Here is a 19,743-nt window from a genome sequence, read left to right as displayed (position 1 = left end):
TGAAAGTAGCTAGCTATATGTTGTTGCATGGTCATTGTTAGTAAAATCCTCTCAACATTTGGGATAGGGAGGGTATCTATCTAACTGGTGAGTTATAATGAACTTGTAACCAGATCTGGCATTGAACACAAAATAAGTGCACGCAGGTAGTGCAAAAAGCAATTATAATTATTATTTACATAAAATAATACAAAGTAGTAAAATTACATGAAAATTATTATGCATACATTTGTTGACGGGGCATAACTAAAAAATATATAGCAGAGATCATCCAACACTGGAAAGGTGATATGCTCGTGAAGTATACAGTGTGAGTACAATCAGACATAGCATTTCAGTCCAACTATGATAAGTGTGACTTCAAGAAAATAAACTTCGAGTATTTTTTTTACATATGTAATTGGAGCATATGAATAAGCCACATAGTAATTTGATTAGTTTTTACTAAATGTTGTATGTTTCCCCATCGGACTATTTTTCTTGTGGCACACAGGTCTAGCTTTTGGATTCTTCCAACATGTCGAGCTCGTACCGAAGCAGGTGAGGTGTACATTTGATTTATGAATGGACAGTGGGCCATTAATAACAAATTCGAGTAAATGTCATGTACGTTTTGTGTTTTTTGGCAATCTCTTGTGGTGCGTTCTCTGTAGCTAATTGTTCGTGTATTATGTGGTAGACTCCAAAAGCTCTGTAGGCTCACTTTAGCCAACTGGTTAGCTAACGTTAGCTAGCTACATAGCTAACGTTAGCCCGTTGTCTCGTCGAAATGGGAAGACATTTGGTATCAATATCGATGAAAGTGCTCGCTTTTGTATTGTACTACATTGCAGACAATATTACCCCCATACCCTGCTTGAATGAAATAATTGTTTCGTATCTAGCTAACTATCTACTGTATGGGGATAATATTTTTTTTTGCTCTAGCGTAGACACAACTATCATGTTTGTCTATTTCAGTGACTGTAACTATTAATAGTTAGAATTCAATTTAAACTGAAGGAACCCAAAATGCCATTTATTTCGAGGTTTTCAATGAACTAGGTAGTGGCTAACGTTAAACTGTTGAGGAAGGACTGGGCTAAGAGAATGCAGAACTTGTACTACCTAATTCCTCAAATGCAATTATGCAACTTAGGTTACTAACATACCCACATTCTCCACTGATCAAGTTATCACGGCAAACTGAGACCACTTTAGACTAGAGACAGTCAAACCTGTGTGTCGTATTCAACTTAATGTCAGCTATTGATAATCCACAAGACAAGGAGAAATACAGAATAGCCTAATCAAGGTACAATGTTGGTATGTTGCATTACATTTGACCTATACAATGCAAATGCTGACAGGACATCCCTTTCAACCCTTGTAAGACAGGGGCAGTTCAAGCAGGACACACTAATTTACTTGATTTGAATCTATTTAGGGGCCTGCTATTTGTGGCTAAATAAAACTGTTCATATGCCTACTATGGGAACCTATTTTCTGTGATGGCTGAAATGTTGTCAAACTTTGGCTATTAATTATTAAAGCTTCCCTTGTTTTTAGGCTACTATTCACTTTTGCTTTTGGACTTTCTTGTTCCAGGAAAATAATGGATCCACTGTTATGATAATAGATCCAATGTTATGAAGGGTAGCCCACTTTAGGGTTGAATTGTAACAGCAAAGCAATTTGACCTAGTATTGAAGTTCATCTGAGGTCAGGACTGGTGTCTCGTGAGGGCTGTTGCTTGATGATAAACAAATGAACTGTATTTCCCTTTGAATAGCGCCCAGCAACTTTGCTGATTGTCTGCAGTTTTGGAGGGAGCCATGGCAAACAGGATGTAGCCGTCCAGGAAAAAGATAAATAGCTATTACAGGAGAAAGGCATAATAGATTGATATCATAACTCTTGCTTTGGTTCTCTTCAGTAGGTTAGAACAAAATCAGAACATCACAGATAAAGCTAACTCTCTGATGTTGTATAGCCAACCCTGTCAGTTCTGCATTGCACCTCTTTCTAAAAGCTAACACTGAGCGTTCAGCTTTAGCCAAAGCCCTGCTGTATAGCCTAAGCACTGCTGTATAGCCTAAGCCTTTAAAACTTTTGGGATAAATCACAACAATCAATCAACCCCAATCTATTTTGATTTCCTCTGGGAGAATCAATGCTTATTTTCCTTTTAGTGATAATGTAGCCTAACCACCACACCAATGGGTACTGTGATTTGGCTCGATTGTCAGCTGATCATGACAGGAGGACAGACAGGAGGACACACATATAAACTAGTGGCGGTACTGTATATTTAATGAGTAATTCAAGTTACAAACCATTAAAGGGACATTCTGCCAAAGTCCCTCCATTTAATATGCTTTTTTGTACCATAAGAACAGTTGGAGCAGGTTGTGTTGGTAAATCTGCATTTCAAAGACTGTTACCTGAGCAGCTGTCTGAGCTGGAAGTTGGACAAATCAATTATGTTGTACTGGGGGTTTATGGCTATTGGTACCAAGTTAGTGGGGAGGGGCAATTGGTCAGAATCTCCTCCTTTTCTAGCCACATTAATGGCCACATGAACGACTCCCCAGGGAATGTATAAGGTAAACACATGAAACTGTGCAGCCCTGTGTAGATTGCATCTATCCTTCTCATAGATAAATAATCATGAGTCTACCCACCTACAACACCCTCTCCTGTTTTCGGTCTGCTACAAGTGCATAATCTGAACGAGGCATTATGGGACTGTGTCCCTCCTTATTCTTCATGGGAGGCATTAAGCCATGTCTGTATATTTTAAGATTTACATGAATGCAGCACACAGTATGCTTCTTACACCACAGCCTATATTGATGTTATTTTTCCCTTTCTTGTACAATTAAAGGATCCAGGAATTCAAGGTGGCCTTGAGTGAAGAGAAGCTAGACTTGAATGCACTCCGAGAACTTTGCTTCAGCGGTGAGAAAAAACTTTGCTTTCATTTCTAGAATGTAATTTTTTCATGTGTTTTTACTTAGTATGTTATTATGTCTCCTTATTTCACTGTATCTTGTCCTGTATTCATCTTTTTTTGTCATTCCTCCTTCTCTCCTCCACCATCCTATCTCTCTCTCAGGTATCCCATTTGAAGGAGGCATCCGTGCACTTTGCTGGAAAGTGAGTTGCTCCACCCCTTTTAATAGACATCTACAGTATGTAGTATAAGTTTCAGTCTGTTTTTCTAATCTTATCTGTGAGTGATTGGGATTCTTATTTCGGGTGACTTGCTTCCATGTTTCCAGGTCCTTCTAAACTACCTGCCTCTGGACCAGACGATGTGGGACTCCTTTCTCAAAAAGCAGAGGTAAAATGTCTCCAGTACTGATGGACATCAATTATTTATCAACAAGAGGAGATGTATTGAAATGGTCAGAGTAAGAAATTGTGTGCACTTGCAAGACCCGTTTGAAATAGGGCTGTACGATATGGCCCAAAACTCATATTTCCATTTTTTTTTCAAACTTATGGAGGATTCACTAAATACAGTGTTCAGGCCCTTTCCCTTTTTCCACATTTTGTTACGTTACAGCCTTATTCTTAAATGGATTAAATAAATACAAATCCTCACCAGTCTACACAATATACCCCATAATGACAAAGCGAAAACCCTTTTTTTAAATAAAGAAAACTAAACTTTTTTTGCCGATTTATATATATTTTTTTAACAGAAATACCTTATTTACATAAGTGTTCATACTCTTTGCTATGAGACTTGAAATTGAGCTCAGGTGCATCCTGTTTGCATTGATCATCCTTGAGATGTTTTTACAACTTGATTGGAGTCGACCTGTGGTAAATTCAATTGATTGGACATATTTTGGAAAGGCACACACCTGTCTATATAAGGTCCCACAGTTGACCCTGCATGTCAGAGCAAAAACCAAGCCATGAGGTTGAAGGAAATGTCCAGAGATCTCTGAGACAGGATTGTATCCAGGCACAGATCTGGGTAAGGGTACCAAGAAGGTCCCTAAGAACACAGCATTAAAGCGAACTGAGTAATCGGGGGAGAAGGGCCTTGGTCAGGGAGATGACCAAGAACCCGATGGTCACTCTGACAGAGCATCAGAGTTACTCTGTGAAGATGGGAGAACCTTTCAGAAAGACAACCATCTCTGCAGCACTACACCAATTAGGCCTTTATGGTAGAGTGGCCAGACGGAAGCCACTCCTCAGTAAAAGGTAAACCAAGATTGAACTCTTTGGCCTGAATGCAAAGTGTCACGTCTGGAGGAAACTTGGCACCATCCCTACGGTGAAGCGTGGGGGTGGCAGCATCATGCTGTCTGGATGTTTTTCAGCGGCAGGGACTGGGAGACTAGTCGGGATCGAGGGAAAGATGGATGGAGCAAAGTACACAGAGATCCTTGATGAAAACCACTCAGGACCTCAAACTGGGGTCAAAGGTTCACCTTCCAACAGGACAACAACCCTAAGCACACTGCCAAGACAATGTAGGAGTGGCTTTGGGACACGTCTCTGAATGTCGTTGAGTAGCCCAGAGCCAGAGCCCGGACTTGAACCCAATCGAACATCTCTGGAGAGACCGGAAAATACTTGTGCACCAACACTCCCCATCCAACCTGACAGAGCTTGAGAGGATCTGCAGAGAAGAATGGGACAAACTCCCCAAATACAGGTGTGCCAAGCTTTTGGTGTCGTACAAATCAAATCAAATTTTATTGGTCACATACACATGGTTAGCAGATGTTAATGCGAGTGTATCGAAATACTTGTGCTTCTAGTTCCGACCGTGCAGTAATATCTAACAAGTAATCTAACAATTTCATAACAACTACCTCATACACACAAGTGTAAAGGAATGAATAAGAATATCTACAAATACATATATGGATGAGAGATTGCCGTGCGGCATAGGCAAGGTGCTGTAGATGGTATAGAGTACAGTATATACCCTACATGACTCATCTCATATGTATGTAAACATTATATAAAGTGACTAGTGATACATTTATTACATCCAATTTTGAATTATTAAAGTGGCTAGAGATTTGAGTAAGTATGTTGGCGGCAGCCGGTTGTGGGCGGTGCAGTTGCTGTACCAGGCGGTGATACAGCCCGACAGGATGCTCTCGATTGTGCATCGGTAAAAGTTTTGTGTTTTCGCTGACAAGCCAGATTTCTTTAGCCTCCTGAGGTTGAAGAGGCGCTGTTGCGCCTTCTTCACCACACTGTGTGTGGGTGGACCATTTCAGTTTGTCCGTGATGTGTATGCCGAGGAACTTAACTTTCCACCTTCTCCACTACTGTCCCGTCGATGTGGAAAGGGGGCTGCTCCTCTGCTGTTTCCTGAAGTCCACGATCATCTCCTTTGTTTTGTTGATGCTGATTGTGAGGTTATTTTCCTGACACCACACTCTGAGGGCCCTCACCTCCTTCCTATAGGCCTTCTCGGTGTTGTTGGTAATCAAGCCTACCACTGTTGTGTTGTCTGCAAACTTGATGATTGAGTTGGAGGCGTGCATGGCCACACAGTCATGGGTGAACAGGGAGTACAGGAGAGGGCTGAGAACGCACCCTTGTGGGGCCCCAGCGTTCAGGATCAGCGGGGTGAAGATGTTGTGGCGGCGGCCCGTCAAAGTCCAGGACCCAGTTGCACTGGACGGGGTCGAGACCCAGGGTCTCGAGCTTAATGATGAGTTTGGAGGGTACCCAAGAAGACTTGAGGCTGTAATCGCCGGCATAGGTGCTTCAACAAAGTACTGAGTAAATGGGTCTGAATACTTATGTAAATGTCATATTTCCATTTTTTTATTTGTTATAAATTTGCAAAATACTAAAAAAACGGTGTTTGCTTTGTCATCATGGTATCGTGTGTATATTTGAGGGGGGAAAAAACAATTTAGTCCATTTTAGAATAAGGCTGTAATGTAACAAAATGTGGAAAAAGTCAAGGGGTCTGAATATTTTCTGAATGTATCTCAATTTACTTTTTTTCTCATAAGCTTTGTTGTACAATTTAAGGTCAAATACAATGCATTTAAAACAGTCAGCAATAATCTAATGAATTCAGAGCTTGGTAAATTATACCTAGGCTGAACATATTCCTTCCACAAACATAAGACCCACTAATCATTACATTATTTTATCAAAATAGTTAGTAATAATAGTAACACAACCTTCTGTCCATCTCAATGTTAGCCTGTCCACTTTGTTCAGATGTTGAAATCAAGTGGCCTTCCTTAATTCTCAGAATGAGAACAAGTTGCCAATTCCTTGTAATTGTTTTATGCTTATTGCACATGTATAAAACACAGACTAAACAGCTAGTATAACAATCTTTATTTGACTAAAATGCTGCTAGCGATACATGGTACCGTAATGCACACGCTCAACAAACTGAGCATACATTTTTCCAGAATGAATGTTCAGTGGTACATCAATTTTAGTAGTTTCTGCTCAAATTTGGAGTAGTTGAAACATAAACGGGTGTGGTTCGAAAGGTAAAATGTTCTTCTATTATAGTAAAATAATGTCTCCATATGTTTCGGTGTCCATATGACCGATTTCTGTTGAACCAAACCTAAAATGCAAATATCGTGTTGAAACGGTTTGTCCGAGAGGTGATCTCTCACCTTTGTTGTTGTGAGTGGTAGGGGTAGGGGATGGATGGATGAAAGAGGCAACACGAGAGGTTTCACTCTCGCAAAAATCTATCGCCTGCCTTCCCGCCTTTGGAAAGACGACTCCCATTGTTAGGGCGGAGACATGAGCATCCCGTCATTATATACAGATCTCTGGTGTAAATGGGTAGGTGCACAGCACAGAAGGAGCGAACGAGACAGGACCAAAAAGAAAAAATGAAAACAAGCGGTCATAAACGCTCATAAAACGAAAAATACTAAACTTGATTCAGGCATTTGGAAAATCAAATTAATTCGATATATCGCCCAGCCTTAGTTTGAATGGTTAAAGGGAAAATGAAACCATCTCTAGATGTAGTGACTTTTGACTCAGTCCTTTGAGGCCTTTTTTATATAGAGCATGAAAACATGAACTGATCAAGACTGAGCCACTTTGTATATCCTTCCATCTCAGCATTTTAATCAATGACAGAATTATACCTTGGTAACTAACCAATTCTTGGTCAAGTATATCCCCCCTGTCTCGCTGGAGTTTACTTTGGGAATCTTTTTTTAGATTTGACCAAGCATCCCTAGACACCAGCTGATTCATAATGGAACATGGCCTATTAAAATATCACACTAGAACACAACACATCCGGCTCAGGACAGCTATATCGGGTCGGCTCTGGACAGGGGATACGGTGGTGGCGATTCTGCTCTTTCTATTGGCTCCCTCCTTACTCAATTATTGAAATCCTTTGACTGTTTGATTCAGCCTGCCTGGAATGCTTTGAATGGCCCCGTCCCGAAACAACCCCTAGCCCCTAGTCAATTCAGAATTCGATTGGTATAAGAAATATGGCAGCATGTCCATGATGATGTCATTTTGCTGAGTCTAGTAAATTTCACTAAGTCCAATTGTCGGTCAAATTGAACTCCTGAAATGAAACAATTAGGATTAGCTGACCTCCGATAGTCCCTGACTCTTGCGTTAATCCACGGGCGTCGAGATACAATAGAATACTGTATTTAATTTTGTGCCCACAGGGAGGGTTATTCCCAGTTCCTGAAGGAGATGATTATCCAGCCTGGCATCGCTAAGGCCAACCTGGGCCTCTCCAGAGAGGACGTGACCATGGAGGACCACGTGAGTTCCTCCTCTCCCTCCTTCTTCACCCCCCCCCCCAAAATAGACCAATTTCCTACTCTGATACACACCGCTGGGTTGTCTCGGCTAATACGCAGGAACTTTCACCGAATTTTCCCATACATTAATTTTAATTCCGTCTTTCTAACTTTCTTTCAATCTCTCAGCCTCTCAACCCCAGCCCAGAGAGCAAGTGGAACAACTACTTCAGAGACAACGAGGTGCTGCTGCAGATTGATAAAGATGTCAGGTAGGTAGCTTGGCAACAAGCTAGGCACTTCTTTAGCTGACTGTGAAGTGAATATCTTCTTGTATTATAAGTAACTCGTCCTCCAGAGCCGGGGTGAGCATTAATGAATAGTCTATTAATGTATTCCAGTAGCTTGTCATGGAATACCATCTCTAAATAGGCAGAAGGTCAGCAGCAGTGGCTTTCTCTCATGGAAGGATGTCTTCTATTCCACAAAGGAACAAAGAGGATTATAACTATTAAGTGCTAACTAACTAATGTATTTCTGTAATGGCAGGCGTCTGTACCCAGACATGGCCTTCTTCCAGTGGCCCACAGACTACCCATGCCAGCTGATCCTGGACCCCCAGAATGACTATGAGACCCTTAGGTGCCGTGTGGAACAGACCACCCTCAAGGCCCAGACTGTGGACCGCAACCGCAGCGGGGTCACCAACGTGAGTCTGACCAACAGAGAGAGAGAGCGTGTGTATGTGTCCGTTTTATTTGGCAGGTAGCCTAGCAGTTGAGCGTTGGGCCACTAACCGAAAGGTTACTGGTTCTAATCACCGAGCCGACTAGTTGAAATATCTGTCGACGTTTCCTTGAGCAAGGCACTTTACCCTAATAGCTCTGGAAAAGAGCGTCAGCTAAATGACTCAAATGCAAAATGTGACGAGGAATACCTGTGTAAGAATGCTGTTCATCGACGACAGCTCAGCCTTCAACACCATTGTGCCCTCTGAGCTCATCACTAAACTCAGGGCCCTGTGTCTGAAACCCGCCCTGTGCAACGGTATCCTAGATTTCCTGACGGGCCGACCCCAGGTGGTGAAGGTAAGCAACAACACCTCTGCTACACTGATCCTCAACACACTGATCCCCTCCTGTACTCCCTGTTCACCCACAACTGCGTGACCATGCACGCCTCCAACTGAATCATCAAGTTTGCTGACGACACAGCGGTGTTAGACCTGATTACCAACATCGACGAGACAGCCTACAGGGAAGAGGGGATTGCCCTGGCAGAGTGTTGCAAGGAAAATAACCTCCCTCAACGTCAACAAAATGACGGAGCTGATCCTGGACTACAAGAGACAACAGAGAGAGCACACCCCCATCCACATCGACGGTGCCCCAGTGGAGAGGGTCAAAAGCTTCAAGTTCCTCGGTGTGCACATCACTGAGGACCAGAAATGGTCAGATCACACCGACGGTGAAGAAATTCGGCTTTGCTCCTAAGACCCTCAGGAATTTCTACAGATGCACAATTGAGAGCATCCTGTCAGGCTGTATCACCACCTGGTAGAGCAATTGTACCGTCCGCAACCGCAGGGCTCTCCAGAGGCTAGTACAGTCAGCCCAACGTGTAACCTGGTGCACACTGCCTGCCCTCCAGGACATCATCAGCACCTGGTGTCACAGGAAGGCCAAAAATATCATCTAAGGACCTCAGCCATCCGAGCCACAGCCTACCCTGCATCTTAGGGACTGCTGCCCTATGTACATAGTCACTGAACACTTGTCACTTTAATAATGTTTACATAGTATTTATACAGTATATCTACTGCTATTCAAAATATTTGATCATTTAAAAAAAATATATATTGTGCTTGTTTGCATTGATTAATAGGAACTAGGAACATACGCATTACACTGCAACTGACATAACACCTGCTAAACTGTATATGCATCCAAGAATATTTGATTTGTCAATGCTTCCACTCCCATAGGCAGCAGGGTGACCTTGTTTAGGTAACAATAGGGAAAACACTATTCCGTTGGCAGTAGTGCTGACTCTACTACCCTGTGTTATGTTCATTCCCCCACCCTACTCTTCTGCTTTAAGCAATGCGGTCACGATGCACAAGCTGTGGTGAGTATGCAAGGTCTCGGCAAGTTTGGCAAGGGGGATACTACAAAGCAGGATCAATGAGTTGTCCAGCTAACTTGCCTAAATATTCTGAAATATTCTAACTTTAAAAAAAAAAAAAACATTTTTAGAAAGTTGAGTTTGAAATGGGCATGGTGTAATTAACTCAAACAACACAAAACACATCTAAGTTTAGCTTTCTTAATGAATTAGAAAATCAATAGTTATTTCTGGTTGTTTATTGAAATTGATGCTGCTTTGTAGTATACCCCTCCGATATTGGCTTGATAACCCTAGTTGACTTATGGGTGTATTCGGCTTGTGTCCATCTCCATTCTATAACAATTAACTAGAATTTGAATTCCAATCTTTATGGATTCGCCTCGCCAATGCGTTTCTTCCATGGCGAGAGCTGTCATGCTGCTTTGATAACTGTTGCTTGTGGATAAGCAATATGGTAGAAATGTTGTCCATATTGCTCATACCCATCTAATCTGTTCAGATCTACACAAGCGCCTGCCTCGGGGGGTAGTGGATGTTTTTGGACTGGGCCTAACCCCCCCCCCCTCTCTCCTACCCATTCTCCCCTCTCCTCTCTACACACCCTTTCCCCTCTTTACCTCCCCCCTCTTCAGGTGAGCTCCCCGGGCAAGGCCCTCAACCTGTACCCTTCCAACGAGTACGAGGTGCTGCCCAATGGCTGTGAGGCCCACTGGGAGGTGGTGGAGCGCATCCTGTTCATCTACGCTAAGCTCAACCCGGGCATCGCCTACGTGCAGGGCATGAACGAGGTGGTGGGACCCCTCTACTACACCTTCGCTACCGACCCCAACGACAAGTGGAGAGGTGGGTGGAGGTTTTTTGGGAGCAGAGCAGAAGATGCCTCTGTAGTGTAGATGGACTAATAAAGTACTATTCTGTTGTATTAATGGCAAATATCAGCTCTATTTGCTGCTACTTCTCTCTGATAGTCCCATTAGAAATCAAATATATTTATATAGCCCTTCGTACATCAGCTGATATCTCAAAGTGCTGTACAGAAACTTTCCTGTCCCCAGTCAAGTGGACTGGGGACAGCAAGGAGTCATCATGTTAGGTAGTCCTGAGGCATGGTCCTAGGGCTCAGGTCCTCCAAGAGAGAAAGAGAGAATTAGAGAGAGCATACTTAAATTCACACCGGATAGGACAAGAGAAGTACTCCAGATATAACAAACTGACCCTAGCTCCCCGACACATAAACTACTGCAGCATAAATACTGTAGGCTGAGACAGGAGGGGTCAGGAGACACTGTGGCCCCATCCGATGACACCCCCAGACAGGGCCAAACAGGAAGGATATAACCCCACCCACTTTGCCAAAGCACAGCCCCCACACCACTAGAGGGATATCTTCAACCACCAACTTACCATCCTGAGACAAGGCCGAGTATAGCCCACAAAGATCTCCGCCACGGCACAACCCAAGGGGGGGCGCCAACCCAGACAGGAAGATCACATCAGTGACTCAACCCACTCAAGTGACGCACCCCTCCTAGGGAAGGTATGAAAGAGCCCTAGTAAGCCAGTGACTCAGCCCCTGTAATAGGGTTAGAGGCAGAGAATCCCAGTGGAAAGAGGGGAACCGGCCAGGCAGAGACAGCAAGGGCGGTTCGTTGCTCCAGAGCCTTTCCGTTCACCTTCACACTCCTTGGCCAGACTACACTCAATCATATGACCCACTGAAGAGATGAGTCTTCAGTAAAGACTTAAAAGTTGAGACCGAGTTTGCGTCTCTCACATGGGTAGGCAGACCATTCCATAAAAATGGAGCTCTATAGGAGAAAGCCCTGCCTCCAGCTGTTTGCTTAGAAATTCTAGGGACAATTAGGAGGCCTGCGTCTTGTGACCGTAGCGTACGTATAGGTATGTACAGCAGGACCAAATCAGAGAGATAGGTAGGAGCAAGCCCATGTAATGCTTTGTAGGTTAGCAGTAAAACCTTGAAATCAGCCCTTGCCTTGACAGGAAGCCAGTGTAGGGAGGCTAGCACTGGAGTAATATGATCAAATTTCTTGGTTCTAGTCAGGATTCTAGCAGCCGTATTTAGCACTAACTGAAGTTTATTTAGTGCTTTATCTGGGTAGCAGGAAAGTAGAACATTGCAGTAGTCTAACCTAGAAGTGACAAAAGCATGGATTCATTTTTCTGCATCATTTTTGGACAGAAAGTTTCTGATTTTTGCAATGTTACGTAGATGGAAAAAAGCTGTCCTTGAAACAGTCTTGATATGTTCTTCAAAAGAGAGATCAGGGTCCAGAGTAACGCTGAGGTCCTTCACAGTTAAATTTGAGACGACTGTACAACCATTAAGATTAATTGTCAGATTCAACAGAAGATCTCTTTGTTTCTTGGGACCTAGAACAAGCATCTCTGTTTTGTCCGAGTTTAAAAGTACAAAGTTTGCAGCCATCCACTTCCTTATGTCTGAAACACATGCTTCTAGCAAGGGCAATTTTTTGGGCTTCACCATGTTTCATTGAAATGTACAGCTGTGTGTCATCCGCATAGCAGTGAAAGTTAACATTATGTTTTCGAATGACATCCCCAAGAGGTAAAATATATAGTGAAAACAATAGTGGTCCTAAAACGGAACCTTGAGGAACACCGACATGTACCGTTGATTTGTCAGAGGACAAACCATTCACAGAGACAAACTGATATCTTTCCGACAGATAAGATCTAAACCAGGCCAGAACTTGTCTGTATAGACCAATTTGGGTTTCCAATCTCTCCAAAAGAATGTGCTGATCGATGGTATAAAAAGCAGCACTAAGGTCTAGGAGCACGAGGACAGATGCAGAGCCTCGGTCTGATGCCATTAAAAGGTAATTTACCACCTTCACAAGTGCAGTCTCAGTGCTATGATGGGGTCTAAAACCAGACTGAAGCATTTCGTATACATTGTTTGTCTTCAGGAAGGCAGTGAGTTGCTGCGCAACAGCCTTTTCTAAAATCTTTTGAGAGGAATGGAAGATTCGATATAGGCCGATCATTTTTAAATATTTTCTGGGTCAAGGTTTGGCTTTTTCAAGAGAGGCTTTATTTCTGCCACTTTTAGTGAGTTTGGTACACATCCGGTGGATAGAGAGCTGTTTATTATGTTCAACATAGGAGGGCCAAGCACAGGAAGCAGCTCTTTCAGTAGTTTAGTTGGAATAGGGTCCAGTATGCAGCTTGAAGGTTTAGAGGCCATGATTATTTTCATCATTGTGTCAAGAGATGTAGTACTAAAACACTTGAGTGTCTCTCTTGATTCTAGGTCCTGGCAGAGTTGTGCAGACTCAGGACAACTTAGCTTTGATGGAATACGCAGATTTACAGAGGAGTCTGTAATTTGCTTTCTAATAATCATGATCTTTTCCTCAAAGAAGTTCATGAATTTATTACTGTTGAAGTGAAAGCCATCCTCTCTTGGGAATGCTGCTTTTTAGTTAGCTTTGCGACAGTATCAACAAGGAATTTTGGATTGTTCTTATTTTCCTCAATTAAGTTGGAAAAATAGGATGATCGAGCAGCAGTAAGGGCTCTTCGATACTGCACGGTAGTGTCTTTCCAAGCTAGTCGGAAGACTTCCAGTTTGGTGTGGCGCCATTTCCGTTCCAATTTTCTGGAAGCTTGCTTCAGAGCTCGGGTATTTTCTGTATACCAGGGAGCTAGTTTCTTATGAGAAATGTTTTTAGTTTTTTGGGGTGCAACTGCATCTAGGGTATTGCACAAGGTTAAATTGAGTTCCTCAGTTAGGTGGTTAACTGATTTTTGTCCTCTGGCATCCTTGGGTAGACAGAGGGAGTCTGGAAGGACATCAAGGAATCTTTGTGTTGTCTGTGAATTTATAGCATGACTTTTGATGTTCCTTGGTTGGGGTCTGAGCAGATTATTTGTTGCAATTGCAAACGTAATAAAATGGTGGTCCGATAGTCCAGGACTATGAGGAAAAACATTAAGATCCACAACATTTATTCAATGGGACAAAACTAGGTCCAGAGTATGACTGACAGTGAGTAGGTCCAGAGACATGTTGGACAAAACCCACTGAGTCTGATGGCTCCGAAAGCCTTTTGGAGTGGGTCTGTGGACTTTTCCATGTGAATATTAAAGTCACCAAAGATTAGAATATTATCTGCTATGACTACAACGTCCAATAGGAATTCAGGGAACTCAATGAGGAACGCTGTATATGGCCCAGGAGGTCTGTAAACAGTAGCTATAAAAAGTGATTGAGTAGGCTGCATAGATTTCATGACTAGAAGCTCAAAAGACGAAAATGTAATTTTTTATTTTGTCAATTTAAATTTGCTATCGTAAATGTTAGCAACAACTCCGCCTTTGCAGGATGCACGGGGGATATGGTCACTAGTGTAGCCAGGAGGTGAGGCCTCATTTAACACAGTAAATTCATCAGGCTTAAGCCATGTTTCAGTCAGGCCAATCACATCAAGATTATGATCAGTGATTAGTTCATTGACTATAATTGCCTTTGGTATCATGATCTCTTTCAATTATGACAGGAATGGAGGAGGTCTTTATCCTAGTGAGATTGCTAAGGCAAACACCGCCATGTTTAGTTTTGCCCAACCTAGGTCGAGGCACAGACATGGTCTCAATGGGGATTGCACTAGTCTGCATCAGAGTGCTAATGTTCTGTGAAGGAATGGGTGTTCTGTGATGGAATGGGTGTTCTGTGATGGAATCGATCAAGCTAACTGATTCAGGACTGCCAGCTAGAGGACAAATAAGGGACCCACCCTTCTTCCCGATCACTTCTAATTCTCAGATATGTATTGCTTGACCTCTATTTAGAAGTATTTTATCGTCTGTCATATATAGACAGACAGACACAATTGAAACTAGTTAGGGCACGATTGATTGACTGGTTTACTAATTGACCGTCCAACCACTCAGAGCACGCTGAGGCGGACACCTTCTTCTGTTTCACCAACCTGATGTCGGAGAACCGGGACATGTTCATCAAGAGTCTGGACGACTCACAGTGCGGCATCACCTACAAGATGGAGAGCGTCTACTCCATGCTCAAGGAGAAGGACATGGATCTCTACATTAAACTGGTGAGCGAGGGATTCCTGGGCCCAGTCCCAAAGCCATCCCTATGCCCTTTTCCTGGGCCCTTGTTGACTCGTCTTCACGGCTCTGAAAGGATACAACTTCATAGGGGTATAGGGAGGGGGTTACACATTTGATCTGTTTACCTATTAATTTTCCCCATGCACCTCCTACTCAAAACCAACACTTCATTTGATGAATTCATTTAGTGGGATAATGTTATGATGTTTGTAGTTATTATGGAGGCTAGTTCAATATTTCAACCCCCTAACTCCCTTCTCTTTAACAGCAGGAGCAGAACATCAAGCCTCAGTACTTCACCTTCCGCTGGCTGACCCTGCTGCTGTCTCAGGAGTTCCTCCTGCCCGACGTCATCCGCATCTGGGACACGCTCTTTTCCGACCAGGACCGCTTCAACTTCCTCATCCTGGTCTGCTGCGCCATGCTCGTGTGAGTTCCCGTCTGTCCTCCCTAGCCACAAACCACAGCCCTCTGGGCTGGAACACCCCTACCCACAGATTGACCCCAGCCCCAATTCCCCAAGTCTGTTGAATTGAACATGGACAAGAATGCAATGCAATTCTGGTATTCACTTGAATTTGGGTGGAATTGGATACTAGTAAGATACGTGTCTGCATCTTACCATATGATATGCATTGTTTGTTATTTCTGTTCTGATTAGCATGCCTGTCCTGTGTGGTTTCAGACTGATTCGAGATCAGTTGCTGGCAGGCGACTTCACGATCAACATGAGACTGCTGCAGGTAAGACCATCTGAAAGGATCTTTTCAAATACAGTGTGGCCAATGTAGGTAATGTTTTAGGCGACTAAGGTGGTTTTACTTGACGTTTTAGCTGATTGTCTCTGGTCTTCTTCAGGACTACCCCATCTCAGATGTCCACACCATCCTGGCCAAGGCCAAGCAGCTTCAGGACGGGTCATAGCCACCCCTACCTCCCTTCTCCCTTCCTTGGTTGGGGAGGGGAGGATGCAACATTAAACTGATAACCCTGGGCACAACAAAGGAGGGAGAGGAAGACACCTGGCGCCAGGTTTGGTACAAGGTTGGTCGGAGCAACCAAACTCGGTACTTAGGCTTGTCATCTCACTCTCACGACCTGACAGTTTTTCCACTGGGAGGGTGTGTGGCCTCAAGCTATTTATTTTTGCACTGAACACTTGAAAAAAAGTGTACAAATCTGCATATATGAAGCAGAGAAACCACAGTAATGATTACAACAGAAGCATCATTATAAAGTCTGCCAGGGCTAATATCACACTCCCAGGGTTTTTTTAGGGTGTTTCTTTTTAGTGGGTTGGGAATAACTTTTTTTTTTTTACTGTCAAAGAAGTTTTTTTTTTTTTATCATTAAGATGAAATATAATACTACCTTGTAAAGACTAACCACAACAACAGCAAAAAAAAATGTTGCCACAGGGTTTGCTTTAAAGTATAGATTGTTATGACATTGGGCCTCAACGCAAGCATCCTCTCTCTGTTTTCATGACCGTGCTCAGATATTTACTCTACGCACATGAGCTACACGTCTGGACAGTTTATAGCTGGATGTAACCTGATTCCGTGTCTATGGAGTCGCCAATATTAATGTATGTTTGCTGTCAAACCAATGGGATGTGAAACTTGTTTTATATTTTTTTTGGTGGGTCATGTTGCAGAAGCTCTTATCCAGAGCGACTTACAGGTGCAATTAGGGTTAAGTGCCTTGCTCACGGGCACATCGGCAGATTGATCACCTAGTCGGCTTCTGAATTCGAACCAGCAACCTTTCGGTTACTGTCCTAAAGCTCTTAACCACTAGGCTACTTGCTGTCCGACCCACTAACCTAACTGAAATTGATACATTGATGACGATGATATGGTTGCTTTTGATGTGAGGGCATTACTAAGCAAACAAATCAATCCAATTAAATTGGCCATTCATTTTTAAATAATATATTTTGACCTATCTCTGGTCGCATTGAGTGTCCAGAATAAACCAGAATACATTAAACATGAATGACGTCTTGTAAATGAAGCATAACACATTTTGCTCTGCATACTGTAAGATTATTACAGAGAACAAATGATTGATAATAGTAGCTGAATATTTATCATGGATAAATGACTGACATTGAAAGGCTATGATGATAACATTTATGTATTCACATAATGGAGTTGACAGATAAGAGTTGAAAAATTACGGAGTTGATTACTTAAAATCACTATGATTGAATGTTATAGATTATTTTTATTTATTTTTAAACGCTAACACTTACCACAAAGCTAAGACACCCTTGAAATGTATTTACCTTTTCAAACAGTAGGACCTTCATAATAATGTGATACTTTAAAGTACACAGATAATGACTTGCTTTGTTTTTATCAATATTGTGAGAATGATACAACTGTTACCTTTTTACTGTTTGCATTTCAGTTTTATTTGCATTCCCTAGAAATTCCAAGTATCACCATCCCTTTCAGTGGCAAGATGGTATCAGTCTACATTCTAACACTATTTTAGTGGCAAGATGGTATCAGTCTATATTCTTTTCTTTTTACATCTTTTCCTCCCCACTTCCGTGGTCTCCAATTGTCTCATAGCTGCAACTCCTGTACAGTCTCGGGAGAGGCGAAGGCCGAGAGCCGTGCGTCCTCCAACACAACCCAACCAACTGCTTCTTGACACAATGCCCACTTAACCCAGAAGCCATCCACACCAATGTGTCAGAGGAAACACTGTACACCTGGCGACCGTGCACTGCGCCCGGACCGCTAAAGGAGGCGCTAGTGCACGATGGGACAAGGACATCCCTGGCGGCCAAACCTTCCCCTAACCCGGACGACGCTGGGCCAATTGTGCACCACCCCATGGGTCTCCCAGGCCGCGGCCGGCTGCGACAGAGCCTGGACTCAAACCCAGAATCTCTAGTGGCACAGCTACTGTTGCACTGCGATGCAGTGTCTTAGACAACTGCGCCACTCAGGAGGCTTCAGTCTACATTCTAACACTATTTCAGTAACAAGATGGCATTAGTCTACATTCTAACACTATTTCAGTAGCAAGATGGTATTAGTCTACATTCTAACACTATTTCAGTAACAAGATGGTATTAGTCTACATTCTAACACTATTTCAGTAGCAAGATGGTATTAGTCTACATTCTAACACTATTTCAGTAACAAGATGGTATTAGTCTACATTCTAACACTATTTCAGTAGCAAGATGGTATTAGTCTACATTCTAACACTATTTCAGTAGCAAGATGGTATTAGTCTACATTCTAACACTATTTCAGTAGCAAGATGGTATTAGTCTACATTCTAACACTATTTCAGTAACAAGATGGTATCTTCATACTGAAAAATTGCCTAGACAGGAATTGGTACAAATTGACAGTCTGTGACTAGCGATGGTTCAATGTGGCTTTATTGTACTAAAGTGAGGTAGTAAGAGATACTGTGCTGAGTATTTTGACACTGAATGAAATGGGAACACTCCTAGTTCAAACAGCTTGGCTTGGTCGATCAGTGTGTCTATAATCATGTCTTGATCTTAAAGGCCCAGTGCAGTCAAAAACTTGATTTCCCTGTGTTTTACATATATTTCCACACCGAGGTTGGATTCATACTGACATTGTGAAAATTATGACAATGCCCTTTTAGTGTAAGAGCTGTTTGAAAATACTTCCTGAAATTTCAGCTTGTTTTGGTGGGAGGGAGTTTTGGCCTTCCATGGTGACATCACCATGTGGTGAATTGGTTAATAAAGATTTCCAAACCTCTCTGCCAATAACAGCTAGTTTTCAGTTCCCCCTCCCTAGTCAGAACACTCCCTCTCTACCAATAACAGCTAGTTTTCAGTTCCCCCTCCCTAGTCAGAACACTCCCTCTCTGCCAATAACAGCTAGTTTTCAGTTCCCCTCCCTAGTCAGAACACTCCCTCTCTGCCAATAACAGCTAGTTTTCAGTTCCCCCTCCCTAGTCAGAACACTCCCTCTCTGCCAATAACAGCTAGTTTTCAGTTCCCCCTCCCTAGTCAGAACACTCCCTCTCTGCCAATAACAGCTAGTTTTCAGTTCCCCCTCTCTAGTCAGAACACTCCCTGAGAAATTGCTCTTTGCTAAGAAGCTATTTTTTTCTTTTTGATCATTTTAATTTCAAACAATCACAGTAAGGTACTTAATTGTTACCTAGAAATAATTTGATACTGGTGTGGGGGAAAAACAAGCTGCATTGAACCTTTTAATGAATGTATATAAACAGTGACATCCCCCCTTGAAGGTTCAGTAATGACAAAGAAGGAAAGTCTTGTCTTCCTGTGATTCACAAACGTTTGTTGTCAATGATGAATGGTTTATGGTTCTCGAACATTTTCTCGTTCTTGCTCTATCACCATTTTTTTCCTTTACTTTTTTCCATTTTTCCATGGCTCTTGCCTTTCTCCCACCTCTTCCTCCCCTCCTTGCCCTGTGATTTTGAGGGCTTGTCCAGGATAGGGCTAGCAGCAAGACAGTAGGCCCCGTGCCACAGTCTGCCTGCCAACCGCCATGCACTGCCATTCTCCCTCTTATCATATCGCTCTGTTTCTCATCCAGCAGACATTCAATTTGTGGACCACAAACTATCTGTTTTACAGCTATATTGAGACTGTTTTAGAAAGCAGCTCACTGCCTCTGGTCTCATCTCTGCCAACCGTTTGACGGTAGACAGCAAATCCTATGTGGCAAAAAGCTACTATAATTGTGGACTTGAGAATAACAGGGCTAGATAGGGAGAATGCATA

General features: G+C 42.7%; 1 protein-coding gene across 3 annotated transcripts; it reads left to right on the top strand.

Moving 5' to 3' along the window:
* Positions 1-455: 455 nt before the first annotated feature.
* Positions 456-17,663, top strand: LOC112220068 (TBC1 domain family member 13). Of its 3 annotated transcripts, none has more exons than XM_024381654.2 (12): positions 456-540; positions 2,867-2,940; positions 3,098-3,138; positions 3,264-3,325; positions 7,656-7,755; positions 7,923-8,005; positions 8,283-8,442; positions 10,493-10,703; positions 14,799-14,962; positions 15,250-15,407; positions 15,640-15,721; positions 15,837-17,663. In XM_024381654.2, the coding sequence occupies exons 1-12, from the start codon at positions 518-520 to the stop codon at positions 15,900-15,902; spliced, it is 1,224 nt and encodes a 407-aa protein (XP_024237422.1). In that variant the 5' UTR covers positions 456-517; the 3' UTR covers positions 15,903-17,663. The 3 variants fall into 3 exon arrangements, with proteins under 3 accessions (XP_024237422.1, XP_024237423.1, XP_024237421.1); XM_024381655.2 differs by having other exon boundaries at positions 15,247-15,407; positions 15,664-15,721; positions 15,837-17,662; XM_024381653.2 differs by having other exon boundaries at positions 15,247-15,407; positions 15,837-17,662.
* Positions 17,664-19,743: the final 2,080 nt, after the last annotated feature.

The sequence above is a fragment of the Oncorhynchus tshawytscha genome, linkage group LG20, assembly GCF_018296145.1.
Source record: "Oncorhynchus tshawytscha isolate Ot180627B linkage group LG20, Otsh_v2.0, whole genome shotgun sequence".
Classification (NCBI taxonomy): Eukaryota; Metazoa; Chordata; class Actinopteri; order Salmoniformes; family Salmonidae; genus Oncorhynchus; species Oncorhynchus tshawytscha.
Note: the sequence above shows the minus strand (reverse complement) of the source record. Positions and strands in the feature narration are given on the sequence as shown.